At 43.5% G+C, this 21503-nt stretch overlaps 1 protein-coding gene across 2 annotated transcripts; it reads right to left on the bottom strand.

Moving 5' to 3' along the window:
* Nucleotides 1-33: 33 nt before the first annotated feature.
* On the bottom strand, nucleotides 34-20593 carry STK40 (serine/threonine kinase 40). 2 transcript variants are annotated; one of them, XM_026085924.1, is made up of 12 exons: nucleotides 20481-20593; nucleotides 19988-20084; nucleotides 18347-18466; nucleotides 17274-17359; nucleotides 16626-16769; nucleotides 15281-15508; nucleotides 14139-14191; nucleotides 8623-8738; nucleotides 5341-5485; nucleotides 4832-4951; nucleotides 3725-3809; nucleotides 34-2704 (listed from the first exon to the last, which is right to left on the bottom strand). In XM_026085924.1, exons 3-12 carry the CDS (start codon nucleotides 18456-18458, stop codon nucleotides 2486-2488), a joined length of 1308 nt encoding a protein of 435 aa, XP_025941709.1. In that variant the 5' UTR covers nucleotides 18459-18466; nucleotides 19988-20084; nucleotides 20481-20593; the 3' UTR covers nucleotides 34-2485. The 2 variants fall into 2 exon arrangements, with proteins under 2 accessions (XP_025941709.1, XP_025941708.1); XM_026085923.1 differs by lacking the exon at nucleotides 19988-20084.
* Nucleotides 20594-21503: the final 910 nt, after the last annotated feature.

The raw sequence follows: 21503 nt of genomic DNA, 5'->3' as shown, positions 1-21503 counted from the left end.
CGCCGCCCCCCCGTGGTCGCTGCGCGCCTCAGCTCTCGTTATGAAGTTTTATTGCCGACATGCAGGAGTAGTTTCGATGTAGTACAAAAATAATGTCTTTATACAAACTTTTTTCCGTTTTTTGTTTTTTGTTTTTTTTTTACAATAGGATCCTTTTCTACAGCATGTCATACATCGCTACCACAGAAACCAGGTCAAGCAGCTCAAACCCTCCCATGCACTACCGTGTTTTTCCAGTTTGCTTGAATACGAATGTGATTTACTGGCGCTTGCTCCTTTGCCAGAATACTCACTATCATACAACTTCGCGGCGTCCCCAGAATATTGCTTTAACTTTGGGGGGGGGGGATAGGGGGGCACAAAGCAGGAAGGGAGCGAGGCTGGGGAGAGGAGCAGGAGAAAACCCAATGGCGAGAGCGGGGCCGGGGYGCAAGGAGCCGCGGCCCCCCGGCACAGGGCCGGGGTCCGGCCCCAGGGGCTGCGCTGGGGCCGGTGTCCCTGCGCTGCTGGTGGCACCAGAGGGGCAACGGCTTTGCACAGGGGTGCGCGAGGACAGAGCTATCATCTCGAAAAATAAATAAGGCTAAGACTTCAGGCTACTGGCTCAGCGGGCTGGGGTTGGTGCAACTGTTCTAGTCTGTATTAGTGTTCACAGATTAACTGCCTGCAGGCGGCCAATTTGTTTTGGCGAGTTCAGAGGCAGAACATAATGCCCGACACTGCCAAGGAGTTTCAGGTCAACCCCTATATGTCCATTCCCAGAGTCCCCCCAGAAGACAACCGTAGGTTTAAATACGCTAGATGCAGTCTGCTTCCCCAGCCTCCGGCAAGAGAAGGCAACAAGCTACAAATAAATCTGCTACTCGCTCCCTGCCTGCGCCCATGGGCAGAGCAAGGAGTAATTTGTGCCAGGCCAGCGCAAGGGGCACAGGTAGGGCAGCTGGCGGTGGAGGTGCCACCCCTTGCTGTGAGAAGCAGCGCTGATGGTGGTAAAGCTGACCCCAAAAAGCGGGGCCAGTGCATATACCTAGCCCTAGGACTGGGCAAAGGCTGGGGCAGCTTCTCCCATCCCTGCTAGCACATTCCCTTTGTGCCAAACCTGGCCGGCTCACGGCCCCCAGCTCAGAGCACCCCGGCTCTCCTCGGTCAGAGCCGATGCTGCTGCTGCAGGGCCCGATGCTGCAGCCGGCCAGGACCAGGGGACAGAGGCATCCGAAAACCTCCGAGTTGAGCAGGAAATCTGGATGGGGCACTGTGAGCCATGGGATCGTTGTGCGAGAACAGTTAATCTGGCAAGACAGGCATCCAGTTCACAAAATGAGGCTCAGAAACAATCTTTCCTGTTCTCAACACAGTAAAACGCTCTTCCAGTGGCATTAGGTGACAAACCGGGACATCCTTCTCCAGCCTAAGCACCACACYGGGACAGCAGAGGAAGCCCCAGGTTTACATGGTGAGACTGGGATGGCAAGATAAGCTAGAGAACAAATACAGTAGAGACTTCAGCCAGCCCCTTTCTAATTCTAGGCAGATTATTCTGGGAAGCTTTTTCACATTATAACTCATATATTATATCTGTACCACAAATGAAGTGTGAAAATGCTAAATCAATTAATGCAATTTTAACTGCACCTTAGATAAGCTACTGAAAAAATAAGATTAAATCATATATTCTTATGAAACTAAAAGAATCAGTGAAAGGTGAGAGAGAGGTCAAAGGCCAAGATGGGCCAAGTTCTGCAAAACCTTTAAATAACTATGGACAAGACTAAATCCTTGCAGTGATTGTCTGCAATGACAATTCTTGTCTCACACCGTGGCTGTGTTCTCAGGAACAGAGATTAGTCATAGCAGGCAACTGGGCTGTTGTTTGTGTGCTGCTTAYTGAAGGCCTCAGTGCACTGAGGCCCACACAAAGCCAGTGAGGGTTAGACAACACATTTAAACCAGGTGGTATGTTAAAAACAGAAAAAAGATTTGATGCAGATGAAGGGAAGTGGGAGGTTTCAAGAAATTCTTACTTTCAAGAAACCCAGATAAATCTAAGCTTATTCAAACCATATGGAGGGAACGCAATCAGCCGACTCTCCATACTACACACAGCCGCAACGCTTGTGCCAGCAAACCAGCTTCACCCTTGGTAATCTTCTCCTTTCTGACAGGCTTTGCTCGATCCAGAGAACAGCATGGTTAAAAAGACAAGAGAGGTAGATTACAAAGTCATGATTAAAAGCAGATTAGTCATCTAGGCTTGGATTTAAAAACAAAGATTCCAGAAGATGCCAAGAGATTGCTGCTTTCAAAACTAGCTTTTTCAAAAGTCTTCTCCCTCCAGAGTGAGTGTGAGTGCGTGTCCCTTAACAGAGCTCAGAAGAATTGCTACATTATTCTCCATCATGGGACACCAGTATTGCTGTTGAGCTGTAGTAGGTGACGTGAAAGGCAGATTGCAGGATGGTGCTTGTGCTCTCAGATGTGTGGGAAGCTACTTCCGAAGGTACCTCTGGGCCAAGATAGCTGCATCCAAAGGGTTCATGGGCTGGGCATCGTGGCCCAGGCGTCGCACAGGGGGGATGTTCCCAAACTGTCGCTTCTGTAGGAAGCTCTTGGCCTCATGCAGGGTGTTCTTTTCCTCAGCCAAGAGTAGCTGCTGCCTCATGTAGTTCTCAAACTCATATTGCGAGCACTCCTCAGTCACCTTCACCTGCAAGAGAACCGCCTCATCAGAGCCACAGTGACAAGCAGTGCTCCCACAAGTTGTGCTTGTGTTGAGCTGGTCTAGAGGAGCATGGAAGTGTGGTAGCAAGCACCTCTCACAGCTCTCTTAACACACGCCATAATTCACCTCCGATGGTCCAGAACTACCACGGGAAAACTAGAGTCTAACACAGGAAAACACCTTTAACCGGACCTGCTGCTGACCATATACACAGGACTCCCTGGTGCCAGCAGGAAGAGAGGTCTGAAAACCTTGCAGGCACTGTCTTGGTGCAGCTCACCTCAGTRCTGCCAAATAGTCAGGAGTTAGTGCAGCTGTTAGACCACAATTCTCACATCCCTCCCAAGCCCAGTGGAGGGGGAGCTTGCCAAGGGATTTCTGAAGGTAATGCTGCCTGCCTGGCYGCTGCGCCACAGGCAAAAGCTCCAAGAAGACCGTCCCCAGGCAGTGAGGTCACTGGCCATCCCTTCCAACATGAAATAACACTGGCAAGAAAACAGGATGTTTGCTCCCATTACATAACGCACTGGGGACACTGAACCAATGCTGCTACCACTTCCTGGCTCTTGCCGGCATGTGAAAGCTCTCAGCTGTATACAAGGGACTGAATGCATCTTGGAGGAGAGCAAACTGCCCCAAAGCTGGTGTCAGCTGAGCTCACTTCCATGCAGCACAGCTGGCTGGATACCCTCTGCTTCCCTGTCCCAGCAGCATAAGACTTTCCTTTCCTTTGCACAAGATGGCGATGGATACAGCAGCCTCCTGGARCAGTTACCACAGCAAGGTCCTCACCATTCTCCCCTCATTAGCTCAGGGGCCACATGGGACTAGCATTTCTTTCTATAGCAGATGGGCTTGGCACAGGGGCAAGGAAAAGCAGTACAAGGGTGTGCAGGTGCCAAGGGTAAAGGTTCAGCAGGAAACGTGGCCCTAGGAAGCACAGTTGAACACCCGCTCCTCCACACGCAGCCTCAGCACCACGGGCCGACTGTCCTGCACACCTACCTCTTGGGGGTTTTCAGGGTTAGCCACTTGGTCATCAATGTCTGGCACAACTTGCAAAGGGCCACTTAGCGAGGACATAGACTGCCTGGGGGTGAGAACATAGCATTAAAAACTCAGAGCACAGYGCCAGCTCCCCCACCCTCACCCAACAGACTGGTCACAGCACTTCTGCCTGGCTGGCCATTGCTGGCACACTACATTGGCACAGTGCTGTTTAGATGCCTGCTAGACTGCTACTAAAGGAGGCTATTCCAAATTCACAGTCAACTTCCATTGAAGGAAATCATGTTACAATCCTCAGAAGTTTTTTTTAAACAGGATGTGGAACTCTAACATCTTGCACAGGTAGGAGAGAAAACAGCCACAACTCCAAAAATCACAGACTTCACTGCTGACTCAACAGGCAGCACAAGAACTTAGCTCGGGTATGCTGTGCAGCACAGACTGAGGGTTGTAGGGCTGATGACAGAGGGCTGCTCAGAACAAACACTGTCAGGACCCATTTCTGCTGGTGCATACTACTAGAATCTCATCCCAGTTGGTTCATGCCAGTTCTGGAGTGAGCTTTACCCTTAAAAGGCATCCCCACCTTGCAAATGTAGTAGTGTTCCCATTTGTGATGCTATCTCCTCTTCTTCCCCTCTAGGTCTCATGCCTGATTTTACTTAACTGACAACGCAGGGCTAGTTACAAACACGTAGGAAGTGACTGTCTTTTGGTTGCATCTGTATGTACATGTACGATATTCCTGACCATTAGCCTATTTCTTTAAAAGTCAAATTCAGGGAGGAAAGAGGTGGCACAGAACAGCAAAGRTCCTCCTGTGCCCCAGTACTGTTTGGTAATTTTATTGCTTTACAAAATCCAACCTTTTTGTCACAATGATAAGCATTTGCATTAAGCACTCTGGCTGTGTCCATCAGCAGCCACCAATGTCACCTGCCAACCAAATGGAAATGTTTGTGACACAGGATTTAAAAACTTTTTTGCAGTTCTCACAGATTGTCCTCTGGTCTCCTGCGTTTGGCAGCAGTCTGCTGACCACAGCTGAAATAATACAACTTGAGGCCAGAGACTGTGTTCCCATCTTTCTCCTCTTGAACATACCATGATGCTATGATGGAGCTGAGAGAATCCAGCACTTCAGAAGCTGTCAGACGCTGCTGTGGATCCAAGACCAGCAGTTTTCGGATCAAGCACACAGTGTTTTCTGAGACCCGCCCATCCCTGGGAGAGAGAAAGCATGGTGAGTTTGAGTGTCACCTGGCCAAGTGTCTGAGGCGGGCAGAGTCAGCAACAGGATGGACAGGCTGAGAGCACGCAGGTCAGGAGCTGCAGGAGCCACTACTGCTCTGACTTGGGAAACCTCAGAATTAACCAGGCAGTTGCTTCCCTGCCCCAGTAGCATGAGGCCTTTCTCACCTTTGTACAAGATGTCCCAGCTCAGCCACTGCTTCCTTGGTGTCTACTGCATACACAGCCTTTGTTCTCATTTCTGCTGTGACCCTCAGGGGCTTTGACCAAAGCCCCTCCAGCTCCTGCTGCCACAATAAGGCACAGAGCACTGCCTGCGCAGGCATTAAGAGAAGGGCTGCCCTGGGACAAGCTTTACTCACTCGGGGATGGTGTACTCGGCAGCCTTGATTTTGCGGAAAAGCTCCTGAGGTATGCTGTCGTAGAAGGGGAACTGGCCATAGAGCATGGTGAAGAGCACCACACCCAACGCCCACATGTCACTGGGTTTCCCACGGTATGGCCGTCCTGTAGGGAAGAAGGAGAGACAAAAGCAATAGGCTTTACAATACTGTCGACTTCTGTGGTCCACCAGTGGCAGTAAAAGCACAGAAGCAACCTCTGCACATGCTCCCTTTTTAGAATTAAAATGCTCAGCCCTTTCTATTCCAAGATGATAAGAACCTCTTTCAAAGGTGCACCCTTGCAAACAAGGAAACCAGTCTTCTCCACACAGATATTTCCCCATTCTCTACAGGGAAGGGTTATCCTTACCGAGGGGCCTTGATATGATCCGAGAGCATCAAGTAATCAGAACCACAAGGGCACTGCACAGGGGTTCATAAAACAGCCCGCAGCTGCTCCTTAGAGCAGTCCAAGAAGCACCCATTCGGCTTTGCTTCTTTCAGAAATGTGCTCACTCAGTAACTGGCAGCACAAACTGAACAGCAAATTTCTCAAAAGGTCCCTTCTGTTCTAGCTCTATGCTGAAGATGCCTTCAGATACCTGCTTCACTCCCCTTCACCATCCCTGGCAGCATTGTCACTGCCAGGAACCCTTGAGTGTCACAGGTCCAACGAATGCACATTGCTACAAATCCAGGTCAGAGGAGAAAGGAATTTAAGGGCCAGCAAGCAAAACAGGGAGGCAAGAAAGAAGGCCTGAAAAGAATACACTGCTGAGAGAACACCGGTGAACAGTGACCTGAGGTTAACACCAGTCCCCACCATGCTGCTTGAGCAGGAGATGTGAGCAGTAATGCAGACTAAGACCCTCCACACTTGGGATTCAGGCCCTTGAGATGGGACTCAGCCTTTAGGAAGGACCTGAAGCACACGGTCACTGGAGCCTGCCGTGAAGCAGCAGAGCACTGGGAAGACGCCTCACCCGGCACAGGCATTCCAGAGAGCTGCTGCAACCCCAGCACGCCCTGGAATCCACTAGATGGAAATGCTGCTTTAAAGTCCCTTCAATCACATAATAAATCAACAAACAGCAGCTTGCATGAGGGTCAAAAATTAAACTCCAATGCTGTACCACAGCACAGGATTAAGAGAATGACTTCCTCTGACTCACATAGTGAGTCACTGCTGCAGCATTCATTATTTGTACTAATTATTCTCTGCTTTATATGCTCAAAAAAGGCACCTCTCCCTCCTCCTCCAGCTTCTCCTGCAGTGACATTTCAGCAGCCACAAAACGCAAGCCATCTCTTAGAAAAAGACAGGTTCTCCTGGAGACCTAAAATCAATGATTCTTTGGGTTTTTTAGCTTCCTCTTACACAGAAATATTAGTGATACAGACAGAGGGATGTTCTTATGTACCAGGGACAGTCTCTTAGAGTCTCAAGATGGTGGTGAAGTTTGAAGTGTCCTTAAGTAGCTTTTCCCTCTGGGTTTGGAGGGGAACAGAACTGAGCCATTTTAGAACAGCTTTTTCAAGAGAACAGAGCATTGCGCTGCACAGAGCCCCAAAGGGGAAGGGCTACACGTCTCCTGCTGAAGGCAGAGTGCAGCACGATTGCATCTGAAGACCAGCCTAGCCAGCGTTGCAGCAAGATGCAGCCCTATAAATTAGGCTGTTCCTTGCAGTGTCTTGAACAGTCTCAGCTCTCAGAGATGTCAGTAAAAACAGGGTGTTCAGCATCTTGTGGCACTAGGCCTCCAGACAGGCCATTCGATCACCCACCAGAGAGCTGTTAAAACAAGCACTGGTGCTTGCAGCAGGTTGTGCTGACAAGCAGGTTGTAGAGGGCTGAAATCTGGGACACAGAATGGCACCCCAGCCTAGCAAGAAGGAGGAGCTCCAAGCAACCTTTCCCAGACAGCAGCCAGTTGAGTTACAAGTGCTCCAAGCTCCTGCAGAGCAGTTGGCTCATATCATCCCTCTGGTTACAGGGGCCTCAGGATATCCTGAAGAACAGGAAAGGCCTGCAAAAAAACACACATTCTGTCTCCCCAGCCTGCCCCTGCCTCCCTTCCTGGCTGAGTCCTGCCCAGGAGGGAAGCAGCCTCAAACCTGCCTGGCAGATGACAACGGAAGAGCTCAGCTGCATTCATCGCCACGGCCTGTAACCCTGACAGCAAATACACTGAGGGGATTCCACTGGTCTTGAAATAAGAACAGAAAAGACTAGCTCCATCTGAGGGCATTTCTCAGACACAATAGTTTTAGAGAACCAAGGCCAGTAATGAATAATTTTGATCTTTTGCAGAGGTGTTTTCAGTATTCCAGACCTTATCCTCTCACAAACAAATGCCACAGGAAGACTGGCAAGGATTCTGGATTCCGCTCCGGCTACATGCATATCAGTGAGTGCTACAGCCCAACGTAGTGTAGACTTATACARAAAACAGCTGGTGCTAAAGACATTATGTCCACAGTTTTACGTAGCTTCAYGTCATCCATTCGCAGCATCCAGCAGCTAGCATATTAGCTTACCTTAGGGCTCATGGAAGAGAAACCTGCTGAAGGCAATTAAATACACAAACTGCATTTGTTTCTGAAGGTTCCAGGCACTGAAAACAGTTAAAAGGTGGGAGAACAGTAGGAAAAGCTGTTCCTTCCTAGACATCTGCTTAAGGCCTCTGCTGGAGATGAGACATAGTTCAGAGGACTGCTCGTCTGGCCCAGTCTGGTCACTCTTTTTATTTTTAAATAACTCTCCTCAGTCAGCCTAGAAGCGCCTGGGGCGTCAATAGTTCCCTTTTGGAAACAAGTAGCAACAGGAGCAACTGCTCCTCTTACAGCACTTGCTTGGAATAAACTGACATTATAGTGGGATTTGCACCGATTGCCTCCGAGGCCTAGGGATTGACCTGCTGTTTAAGTCAAGCCTCAAGAACAAAATTCAGACATGGGAAACGGAACATCTTGTCTGCAGTTGGACTCATTTAGGAACAGGCAGGCAGCTTTTAATTAGCTTTGAAGTTCAGACTAGCCTTAAGACAAAATTTATACTCACTCTTTCCCTCTACACTTTCCCAGTTGGAAAAATAAACTGGGTCTTATAACTGGACCCTCATTAAGAGGATCTTAGAAGACAGGTTTCATATGGGAACAGAAATAGTTTTCCTTTAATGACAAGAGCCACAAATAAACAAAACAAAAGTAGTAAGTGCAGGGGCTGTGAACTCCCACTGAGGAATGAAGCGGACTGCCTACCGCTAAGTACATCCGGGCTGATGTAGGCAGGGCTCCCTCGCTGGTCTTTCAGCAGGTCATCTTCACTCACTAGGTGCTTTCCGAGACAGAAGTTTGTTATGGTAATTCGGTGAGTCCTGGGGAGAACCAGAAGGTATTAGTGAACAAGGACCATCATGCCATGAGCCAGACAATGTGAACAGAGGATGTCTACATGGCTTTTTGGGAAGCTTGAAGTGCTGGGCTTATAAATGTGGTTATAAGATCAACTCCATCCTGCTGGGAGGGATTCTGCACATGACTTGCATGTCAACATGACTTGCAAGATTCTTTCATAGAGGGAATAGAGAAGCTATTCCACAGCTATGGACAAGGTCTACAGCAGACTTGAGTGGCACATGTGAGCATGGCTGTAAGCACAGGGTGATCAGGTAACCTGCCCACCTTGCAGCCACACAGCGGACAGCCTCCCATGACGTGTCCAACAGCACAGCAGTCTGCAGGGATCAGCAGCACCAGGATTTGCACTTATATGCTTGCTGACCACACAGGGCATCATTGTTAAGAAAATAAATGTTTTTTGTTGTTGTTGTTTTTTAAACAGCTGATACTCCCCTACTCTTCCCAGCTACTATCTCTAAGGGCATCTTCTCCACACAACACATTCTGCAAGCTGAGGGAAGATATCCTACAGGAAGGACTGCCATATTTATGCCCCTGTGAACTGTTTGCCTACGCATCTCCAGCAGGCCATTCAGAGAGGATGCTGAGCTACAGGACCTCGAACAGATTCAGTACAGCCACTTACATTACCTAAGAATCCCACAGCAAGTGTCACATGGCAGTTTTCCCTGATCTCCAGAACTCTTATTTACAGGAAGGTAGGCAGAACAGAGAAGGTTTAATCAATACCAAAAAAACTCCTATAGTTAAGCATTTCATAAAAGGTGAGAACTGCGGGTATGTGTGATTTCTGTATTAAGATACTCCTATTTCCCCATGGTATTGCCTACTCCAAATTAGGAACTTTTTCAAGGAAAAGTATGATCACTATAGAATTAATTACTGCCACATTAAAACTTCCATATCACTCAGATAATTTGGTTCTTAACATACAACTTAAAGGACTGAGCAGAAAAATACTGTCTAGAAGATTTCTGTATTCTTGAAAGTATTACACATCTAGGGTCTGAGAGCATGAATTAAATCAGTCAAAATAACCAAGAAATATTTCCAGCAAATCTAACAGACAAGTGAAATAAAATCAAGTGTGGGCTGGCAATGGAGAGCTGATTATTAAGAAAGACAGACTCGTGTTTAAGAAGTGTTAGATTCAACTGTCAAGAGACTTCCCTGGGTGAATAACAAGTTCCGGTATTTGTTAAGGATTCAAAAGACTAAGCGTTCTGAAGGACACAAAAATATTCAGGATTGCTTGGTTTTATTTAGTCACTGAAACTTGATCTAATCTGTAATTAAAAAAAAAAAAAATCCAACTACTTCACTGCCTACTTGGGAGCTTGATCCGAAGAGGCTTCAATGTGTGCATCTCCCAGGGGACAATGTCTGGAGGGTTTTCATTAGCCCAGGAGAGTAACGTGCAGGGTTTGGTGTTTAGAGTGATACATAGCTAAGCCTTGCTCTCCAGCCAATAGAAAAGACCTAGCTGTCTTTCGTGAGCATGTCTGGAACAGAACAAACATTTCTATCAGTCCAGATGACTGGTCCTCTCCATGGTAATCTATTCTTAAGCTTCACCCACCCTTTCAAATGACTCATTGCTTTAAAGGCTACAGGCAGGTTTTCCTTACCAGCTGATGGTCTTGCCAGTAAAAAGCAAGTGCACCACGTAGTACAAAGAATGACTTTGACAAATATATTAACGCAGCTTCAGATACCTTCCCCCTTACACTTTGCCCAGAACAGGAAGCTCTGCGAGGACCCTCGAAGCAGCAACCTCAGTCTGCCTCCTCCTAGCAAGCAGGGGAATCAATCAAACAAGCAAGCAAGAGATGAGAGATTTATCTTACAGCAACTAACTAGAAACAATCTAGATCAACTTACAGGTGGCCTTGAAAACCACCAGCCGTTGTGGGGAAAACAAAAAGTTCATTCCAATAGGCAAAATCTGCTTGCCTTCAAAGAGACTTAGGGAGGAGAAAAAGCCAGCTGTGACCACAGCAAGCCTGCATGCTTTGGACAGACTCTAGAAACCTACAAACCCAAAACCTTACAGTTTTTTATTCACTCCACAGAAAATCAGGCAGAGTGTGAAAAGACAACGAACCCCACTTGTTTTTAAAATTAGTGCAAAATATTTAGCCTCTACGGTAATCTAATTTGAAAGAATACAGCAGAGTATCTGAACTGGAAGTAGCTTGCCAATTTAATAACTATATAAACTAAGACAACTATAAACTCCAAGGAGCCACCAAACAGCGCTGACCCATGCCCCGCTGATGCCGTTTGTTCTGCRCAGGGTGGCCTGGGCCCTCCTGTGTCTGCACAGCATCCAAGACATGTCAGACATTAGTGTATCATAAACCAATAAACCGTGCCTCGCATCAAACCAGCTAATGGGAACAAGGAAGCTATTTCAGGCRCAAATACAGAATAGATAGAAGAACTTTGTTTAGGTAAGTATTTTACTGCTAGCAAAAGCACAGCAGTGTAGCAGTCAAAGATTTAACATTGCTGGTGATTACAGTACAGACTGCAGAGTTGGGCATTCGTCTAGCATGAAGAGTGAATTATGTGAACAGAGCTGCTTAACTTTTTTTTTTTTTTTTTTTTTTTAAAAACCCCCCCCTTTTTTTTTCTCTCTCTCTCTCTTGCAGATTTCTGGATTACTATAATAAAGCTATGAAGTCACAGAATCTTTACCCATCTCTCAATGTGTGTTTTAACACAGGCATTTTAACCCCCTAATTCTGCTTCAGGTTATTGTACCTTTTTCAGGAATATAACCCCAGCTGTATTTTTTCCAGTTTTAACAGGTTATTTTATTAATCCCTGAACATTCGTGTGGTACAAACAACAATAGGGAAACAATCAATTACTTCCATGGAAAAATAAGAGCCAATGCAAAAACACTCCAAGCTGGTTTAGAACTAGATTACACAGGAGCAGATTTATGCCCCAAATGGGTTAAAGAGCTCTAAAATGAAACCATAACTTCGCAGTGCACTGTGAAATTAAAGAGATGGCAGAACCCCCAAGCCTTCAATGGCGCGTAGGCAAACAGCTCCCAGGCGTCGCCCAGCCGAACAGGGCAGCTGAGCAYGCGCGGCCCAGCGGAGCACAGCAGAATCGCGCAGGGGTAACGCTGTGCCAGGAGCTGCCATAAACCACTGCACTCCAACATCCCGAGCACCCACGCCTCAGTGCTCTTGGCATGGTGGAAGAGGACACAATAACATCTGCTGGTTAGGTAAATGAGCTGTGTAGATGGGCTGAGCCGGGAYGGTCACATCAAGCCAGATGTAAGAGCAGGAAGCAGCGTAATGCTCGCTTGCGCGTGCTTGGGAAGCAATCCCAAACGCAGTGTAAGCCTGCTGGTATTTTCAAATGCAGTCAGACCTCAAACTAAAGATGACTGAYGTCTACATCGGCTTCAACAAGGGCATCTTTTTAAACCTGCAGGTTTTAAGCCCTGTGCTATTCACCGTATTCTGGAAATTAATATTCTGAAATTGCTTTTGATTTGAGGTGTCTAATACCAAAAGGCAGAGCTGTAAATACTAGGACATAATTACTCCACACACAGCCTTGGCTAATCCTGCTCAAAACACAGACTTGATATTCACTCAGCTGCAGAGTCTGTGCTAAGTTTTTGGGACAAGTGAGTACGCAAGGATAGAAGGTCCAACTTCACTGCAGACAGAGAAGCCTCTTTGCAGGGTTCTGCTGGACTCCAGCGCTCTGAACAGCAAGCTGGCTACCCAAGCAAGAGTGCAGTTCCGAATGAGCATCAGCAAAAGACTGAAGTCAAAAGATCCTTCGTATCCTTTGGCAAATCCTGAAGTTCACATTTGCTACTGAAACAACTGGCGACCAGTTTTCTGCAGCTTAACTGCAGACAAACCACGGCCTCATTCCCTCAAGGCAATCAAACCCACTCCAACAGGACTGAAAGAGAAGTAATCAGAGATCTGCGTCAGCATCATTTGCTATGAGTGAGTCACACTTTGGTTATGACCCTTTTGGCTGATGCTCTGCTTTTTTCATTTTGGTTTGGTTTTTTTCTTTTTCTAGGAACTTAATTTGCACCTCCTCCCCCTAGGAAAAGGAGAGGAGCCACACCACCCTCCGTGGCATGCAGGCATCCACTTTCTCCAGAGTAAGTGGGCAGCCAGGGAAGCAAGTGTAAATTCATGCTCTTAGATTTCAGACCAAGGAGATCCTCATTTTCATCTTCTCATTTCCAGAGCAGGTGTCCAGTGCTAAATGCACACATTTCCTACTAAAGCCAGGGCACGTCCCAGGCACAGACCTGACCCATCATCAGAGGCCACTAACATTTACATTGCTCAAAGCAATGTCAATGAAACTAAGATCTGTTCCATCCCTCTGCAGTCCTAATGAAATCAGTTTATGACTTCATTGCAATTCCTAGCCACTCTCTAGCCCTACAAAAAATAGCAGCTAGTTGCCAAAAGTTGTGAAGTGAGATTTTACAGACAGAGCAGCCATTACAACCATCTACACTAACACCTTTTATTATGCAGACCACAAACCATTCAAAATATTAACATTGCCTTCCAGGACACAACCTTCAAAAACCCTCATCCACAGTGTAAAAATTAATGGTTATTTTAATTTATTCATAAAGCATCTGAATGAATACTAGCACCCAAGTGTCCATTTGGAATTAACCTCTCAGACTCAATATTCTGAGCACAAATAAATCTGGGAAGCTAAAGCAAACATGAAATTATGCAAGGTGAGTTAACAGTTTCCAGTACAATAAAGAACATGGAAGACTTCAGGCTCAAATCCATCCAGATTCATTCCTTAGCATGAAATCTGGATTATTAATTTGGTCTCAATGTCAAAAGACAAATCTTTCTTGCCTTCCCCCAGCTTTTGCTCTTAAGGTATCTCCATGAAGATATGACAGCGATGGACACCAGCTGTTAAGGAACAGTTTTTAGAATGCTTAATTGTATGCAACTCTTCRCCAACAGAATTTTTCAACCCAATTTCACTAAAACATGCCTATAGAGAGTTGCTGTTTCCAGATGTTTTTGGATGCATTTGTTCTAACGCTGAATTTTCAGAAGTTAGAATCCAAAAGTAGGTGCTGACCATGAATTTGGTAGAGAAGCAAACTATCTAGGTTGGACTTGATTCATTTTTGAGATTAACTCATGTAACTTTGAGCTGAATTTGCATTTTTGCTCAGCTTTTTTCTATTTCTCTCATCCTTTTGGTACAGTTGCTCAAACACTGCCTTCAGTTGTGCTCCCCATAAAATATCTGCTTGAAGGGAAAACCATAAAACAACTGCCAGAACAGCAGCTCTCCAGCAGACTTACCTTTTGTTTAGCACCATGTTTCCTAGTTTCAAGTCTCTGTGCACAATATTTTTCTGTAAAATATATATTAGCATAACATAAGCAAAAGTACATTTGCTATATAACTCTAAACTTGATACTTAGCCAAAACCACTAACTATCCATCCTTTGAAATCATGCTATCTTCATTCTCAGACTAAAAAAATGCAGGTGGGAAATGCTCASCTTCTTAGCCAATTTGGCTTCTTCTAAATACAAACTAAGGAAGACAAGAACTGTTTTTAACCACATACAGAAGGCAAAATTTAATGATGGTTCTATTTAAAAAAAAATAAAAATACAGTACTTGAAGACATTGGCCTTTGGGGTGAAAAGCAAGGAAAAAAAAAGTGTAATAATGCCCGCAGTCCTACATCTAACACAAGAGGACACTTCATAATAATGTAGATTAAGGTTTCTAGTCAGGCTATATCCTAGGTACTTTGCGTATTTCATTTTCAATTCTGGTCAGGACAGAATAAGCAAATTTGCTAATTCGGATAAACAAACAGACTTGAATGAAATTAATAAGCTTGAAACTTAAGTGTCCAGGCTCAGTAAGACCTCCTCAAAAGATATATGCTTAATTGCTCTGTTAAGGAAGAATGGATGTCACTTTTTGCAGGATAAAAGGTCAAACATCAGTAGAATCTATTTTTGTAACAGTAATTTCTAGTTCATTGATCTCAAACTTGTAGCTTGAGGTTTTAATCTCAAAAATCAATTCTTGCATTGTGATTTATACCACTTCAAAAGGAAACATCTTGAAGTGCTTCCTACATTTGATTAGCCTCTGCTGTCCTCCTCTTCAACAATCCCTTTTTGAGGTTAATAATATTGCAATCCACCTAATCTGCATTTAGTCCAGCTGGCCTCTCTCCATAGCCAACCAATGCTATGTTATCATCAGGAAACTCGAGGGGAGGGGAAAGGAATGCTCTGCTATGACTTGGTGCATGAGGTCTTATCTTATGCAGAACACTGTTACTGGGAAACAGCTGAAACATCCATCCTTTGTAACATTTCCACTGCCCGCACAAGGAAGATTAAAAAAATAAAACTATTATATTAATGTGGGAAAACTGTAAGCCTTCCTGCACTGAAAGGGATAACAAAGATCTTACCTTATGTAATGCTTCTACCACTCGTACCACATCATAAAATATCACAACCGTCTCTCGCTCACTGAGTCTCTTCTCTTTAATGACATAATGCTGCAGATTGATCAAATCTGCTGTTTTGTCACTGAAATCATGAGCACAGAGACAGTCTAACACAAGACAAATGCGCTTCTTCATTTTTCTGACCATTCTATTGGCTTCTAGATCTTCTATAATTTCACAAGCTCGGTCCTACAGGGAGAAAAAGAAATGAGCAATAGTTCTGGGACGCCACCTGGACACATATATATATTTAAGCACAGAGCATTAGAAAATAAATAACTATATGGTAATATCAAAATAAGCAAATATAGCTTTGGAGCTTAACCTTTGTCCTGACTTGGGATTTCAAAAATAAGACACAAAATCTCCACTTAAAGAAGTCAAAGAAAATCTATACTGATTGATTATAAATGTGTATATATCAATAATGATATTGATATATATCTTTAGATAAAGCCTAGAAAAAAAAACTCTGAGGTAGAGAATCTGTGAATATTAGGGACCAAATACATTAACAATAATGAGAAGAATAGAAATCTTAATTAAAACAGAGAATTAGGTGTTCTTTCTTAACATTAAACAGGGCACAGCTGAGTTGGACATTTGGTTTATTTAAGATATAACATAGATGGCTTCAGGTAAAAAGCCTGTTGACAAAACTTAACCAGCAAACAAAGAAATACCAACATCCAAACTGGTAACTCTTATCAGCCCATCACACTCCATAAATAGTTCTGAAGGCGCTAATAGCCCTGCAATTCATTCATTCATGATGATTTTACGTTAATTAGCACATTTACAAGTTTGTTTTAACTTGCTGAAACAGCTTCTTGGCAATTTGTCCTCTCTTACCAAATCATCATAAAACAGACCAAATACAGAGACTGAAAACCAGAAGTTCAGCACTAAAAAGATTAATTAATTTGCTAGTGAAGCAGCCATTTTCCTCTCTGTGAAGCAGGGACCCATCCTAGAGTATCTCTCTTACATAAATTTAAAAGGCCTCAGGTATCACAAGAGTTGCTGTTAAACAACGGAAAGAGTATCAGCGGGCATGCTATCTAGTACCAGTCCCATTTTTGACTCTTCTCGCTTCTCACGAATCACAAACCCCGTTCCATCACATTTAACATTTAAAAGCCCTTACCACAAACTTGCTTGTTTGAAGCAGCAGTGATTAATCATGGCTGTGTGCTGGTAATTCTTTACACACAAGAACAAGGTCAGCATGAACTGTACATTAAACAAAAGGTGCTCACGCTAATAGCAATTACTGGCATTGCCGCAGCCTGGTGATCAACTGTACCTGAAAGAGCCCATGATGATGAACCACTCCTTCCTGATTGTGGAGAAGGGAAAGGAGAGAATACTCGGTGTGCAGCAGCATCTTGCCCTGTCGTTCTTCCTGGGTTTCTATTCCTTTGTCACCCCTTTCTTCTAAGGTCAGAATCTTCAGGAAAAGGGAAAAGACCTTTACAGCTCCTGRGAAAACTCAGATGTCCCCAAAGCTCCAGTACATTTTAAGTATTCACATGTGTGTTTAACAGTTGAATGTAGTTACTCTAACATTTATATACTTGCCACAAACCTGTCTGAACTAACATCTGTGCAGAATGCACAGCATGAATTTGATTAACGCACAAAAGCACCTTAGGTGGCTTTTTGTAAACATCCCAAGTGTTTTTTTCCTGCTGGTGCTGCCACTATTTTAGGTACACTGGAGTAGGTCAGAAGGCTTCAGGATACTGCTGTGAGAACAGCAGCCACAGAGGCCTTGTCTTGGAGGTAATCTTGACACCAAATCTATGCCTGGCAGAACTGCCCTGCGAGGGGAAATTTAAGCAGACATTCCTAGAATGCACCAGTCCAGACTACAAACTCCCTATGCAGCAGTTCAGCCAAGAGAGCAAAAGTTAAGAGGTCTGAAGATTTGGAACCCTTGCACTGTGCTTACCTTTAGCTGATAAAAGTCATCTGTCCCATCCTTTCTTGCCAAACATTGAACAATACTTGGCACAGGGGAGTTACCTAAACGTGGACCTAACAGCACAAAGCAAAAACAGACTTGTTTTCCTTTAAGCAGCAATGACTAATTCAGTGTTACATCAGTATTTAAGCGTCACACAGTTTACATTAGTTTAAAACAAGTTCCTTTTTTTCAGGAGACTAAGCGTCTTTCCATAATTTGTATTTATCTAAAGAAAACAAAAAAAAGATACTGAATTCTGAAACCTTTCTAGACAACGTTTCATTTGTTCACTGGAGAGAAATTTAGCAAAAAATGCACACTGTCCAGCTGTTTTTAGAAATACAAATTTCTGCATGCCTAAGCCATACGGCTCTTGCATTTACTAGCAACACCCATGGCAAAGAACTATTACCAAACCTCTGAACCTAACTGCCACCTCTGCAGGAACTGCTCAGATACATGGATTAGTCCAAATTTTAAGTTAACATCCAATCTCTACAATTCAGTTTAAACCAATCCATTCCTATTTGATTATCCATTGTTTTCCATCTGTGAAGTTCATCATATTTTTAGCATTTTATATAACCAGTCCCAACCTAACAACTATTCTAGTAGTTATCAAAAGCTAGCACAGTGGTCTTGCCTTGCCATGTATCCCTTGCAATGCCATACTGCATTATTAAGTTGCCTACATGGCGATTTTATAGTATATTCCAGTGAAGTGGAATTGAACATATCCCTAGAGCTCTAACAAGCCCCCTGAATTAACTTGCTTTTAAACAAAGTTTACTTTTTTTTTTCTTTAAACTACATTTTTAAAAAATAAGGGCTCACATTTATGTTAAAAGCCATGCCTGCCTTCCTAAATTAGTATTTCAAACCTCCTAGGTACAGAAGCTCCAACTAATGCTGCTTTGTTAACATCAGATGAATTTCACTCTGATGTAAGAACCTAAATTACACATCTGCTTTGTCTCATTTCATTATTTCTTTTCAGTTTTGTAATCAGTGGCTTTCTACCTAGAAAACTGAAGATGAAGAAAACCTTCCCTGCTTACCTAGGATAAATGGGCCTGCTCTCTTGGCATTATTTCCAGAAATCCCTGTACAAAGGGCTTTTGCCTTAGTGGATGTTTCCCCAGCTCCTCTGTCTGATGCTCGCCGCTTCATCCTTGGCTCTTGAAAGAGAGAGAAGATCACATTTTGGTGAGCAACAGAGTTAATTTCCTTATGCTACACCTTATTTTGTACTGGAAGGCTTTCAGTTACTGATGCATTTGTGTCTCTGCCTACTTGTGTTTCTACAGAAAAAGCTACGGCTCATTTATTGATAGATTTATTGGGGGGAGGGGTTTGGAGGCTTAATGCATTTTTGAAGGTATAAAATCAGCCTCACTATTCAAAGCAACATTTGTCTGTCACACAACTGTTTTAGGAGAGTGGGAACAAGTCAAAATAATTAAAGTTTGTTTCACAGCAAAAAACAAGTTTGCAAATTAACATATTCCAAAAAAACTCTGAAAGCAAATGCCTGAATTATCCCTTACTATAGGTACCTAATTCTGACTCAGCCCATGGAATTTTGTGGAGTTCATTCACAGAGGACTTCACATGAGGCGTTTCAGGCAGCTTGCTTGCTGGTAACTCAGAAGGCACAAGTCTATACGAACAGTATCTTTCACCTTTTCCAGCAAGCGTGCAGAAAATTTAAACATATTTGTTAGTTACTCTGAGATTCAGTTAATTTAACAATGATTTTGCAAAAATGCATTTTAATCTTAGAATACACTCTCTCCTTTGTACCTCTTTAGGCTATAACCTTTTAAGCACTTCTCCATCCCTCTACAACCAATGCAGCCGGACTGAGTTGAATGCATGAAACCAGAGTCCAATATATAACACACTTTCTTATTTCTGTTCCCATGTGCAGAAAGTGATGCATTGTTTAGGTTTAAAACGCTACTACCTGCACTTAATGGATATTCTAATGAAAGGAAACATTGTGGTATCAGTATGCAGGCTCTCCTGTATAACTACTGCATGCAAAGAACACTTTTATCTATCAGAGGATTATCTCATGCTTTGCACCAAAATATTTTTTTCAAAGTCCACACATATCACTACAGTTCTATAGCATGAACAACTAAAAGCATAAGTAATTTCTCCTTAGTGAAAGTTAATCTGATTTCAAACATGCAGGAGCCTTCTGCTGCTCAGATCTCTAAAGAGAATTTGAGCAGGTTACTGCAAGAACCAATACTTAAAAGACCAAATAAATTCATGTCTCAGTCACTAAAACAACTCTTCCCCAAAGAAAAGTCTTATTTTATTTCAACAGAAAGAGAATCTCTTATGTCTGCTGAAAAGCTGTCCTTCACACACAGCATGTTTACTGCAAGCATAAATCAGCTCCAGCAGCAAACTGAAGTTGTTTCTCATACATCTCCTTTTCACCCTTATATCTTGGAAATTAGAGTGTTTAGAGGTAGATATTTGTGAGTCTTTGAAACTAATGTTTCAGTTAAAAAAAAAAATGTTAAGCACAGATCCACTTTCTTACTCTTAGCAAGTCAAAACCAAGCCCTGGTAATTTTCCCTAAAGTGTTCCTACAACAGACTGGAAAAATAGTCTGTTGTACTTCTTTGTTTAAAACAAAAAAAAAGTCTGTGTTTCACAAAGTAAGAGACTGATAAATCACCATGCTTTGAATACAGTTGGGAAGTTTACCCTCCAGAAGTTCCACCCTTTCTGTGGACACAACAGTGATCTCATTGCATCAATTTATTCAGCAGCATCTGTCACCAAGATTAGCAGAAATAGCAAAAGACGTAAGGTGAGAAGTCTTAACAGCAGACTTCACATCCATGCACCACCATATTCTATCAACAGTTCAGATCTTTGAAAGAAAAAGTATTATCAGGCCCAATTAGTTAAACAGAACAAAATTCAGAGCTCCATATGCTCCTTGTTCTGTTCWTTCCGCATCCCTGACCCAATATTTGATTGTGCTTTATAAAAGTCTCCATTCCTTGCAACATAATCATTCCTGCTGGAAACATATGAGTAAGATTTCCACTGGAGAAACCCCACTGCACAGAAGCTCTGAGATAATAACTGTTGTGCAATCCGAGCTGGATAGGAATCTATGGTGCAAACAGCGTTATCGTAAACAAAATAATCTGAGGACTCACGTAGTTCAGCATCAACTGTATCTTTACTCTTCTTCCAAACTAGGTTTTCCAACGTCTCAGGAGACAGGAGGCATCACCTTGGAGAAGGCTGGATGGTCGAAAGGTCGAGGACTCTGTAATGTGAAATGAGATACACTTGATGCTGTGGTTCTGGATTATCCTTGGTTACGATAACGTGGTATGCACCAAAACTGCAGCTTGAAACATCTGTGTTTATTTTGGCTTAGAAGAGGCCTCAAGCTTCTGATCTCACATGAGAGAATGAAAAGTGCCTTGAAGTTTAGTCAAAGAGTCACAGATGCATGGCCATGCACAGCAAGACAAATACAAGCACCAAGGATCTCCAATAGCATTTTGTGAAGTGAGACAGCTCTTTGGAGTGGAAAGAAACGTGATCTCCATTTTAACCTTCGTCACATGGTACAAAGCTTGACTGCTTTTAACCGCATTTTAAATATGGCATGACTGGTAATTTGGATATAACAGAATCTTCAGCACTAGAAGCAATTTTTAATCACTGTCCAAGTTAATGCTTACAAGTTTGGACTTCAGAGAATTTCTGCAAAGGGCAAAGAAGAATACACTGAGTGTTATTCTTATCAAGTCCCCACTGCAATTTATGTGCCCCTCCCCCCCCTTTTTTAATCAGACTAATCCTACTCAAATTCAGTGCTGCTTAACAGTTCAACAGGTCCCACTTGAAAGGACAGATTCAATTTATGATTTCCAACAGACACCCGAGGATTGACTCTACACGAAATGCAATATCTATGAGTTAAACTTCAAGTATATGTTGCATATTTGTTAATCCAACTGTTTTAATTTACCAGTATTCAGTTATATCATGAATTGAAAAAAGCAAAAGGAACATTTGGGACATGGGAGCCAAACTTCCAACATCAGCCAAAATATAATACAGTATTATAGCTTGGTACTGGGAAATCTGTAAAGACTGTTCAGCACTTATTTCAAAAAACATCTTTAAGTTATTAGTACTTTGATGAAGAGCGATCAAAGCCATTA

The sequence above is a fragment of the Apteryx rowi genome, unplaced genomic scaffold, assembly GCF_003343035.1.
Source record: "Apteryx rowi isolate R43461 unplaced genomic scaffold, aptRow1 scaffold_68, whole genome shotgun sequence".
NCBI classification, from domain to species: domain Eukaryota; kingdom Metazoa; phylum Chordata; class Aves; order Apterygiformes; family Apterygidae; genus Apteryx; species Apteryx rowi.
The sequence above is the reverse complement of the archived record's forward strand: the minus strand, read 5'-3'. Positions and strand labels throughout refer to the sequence as shown.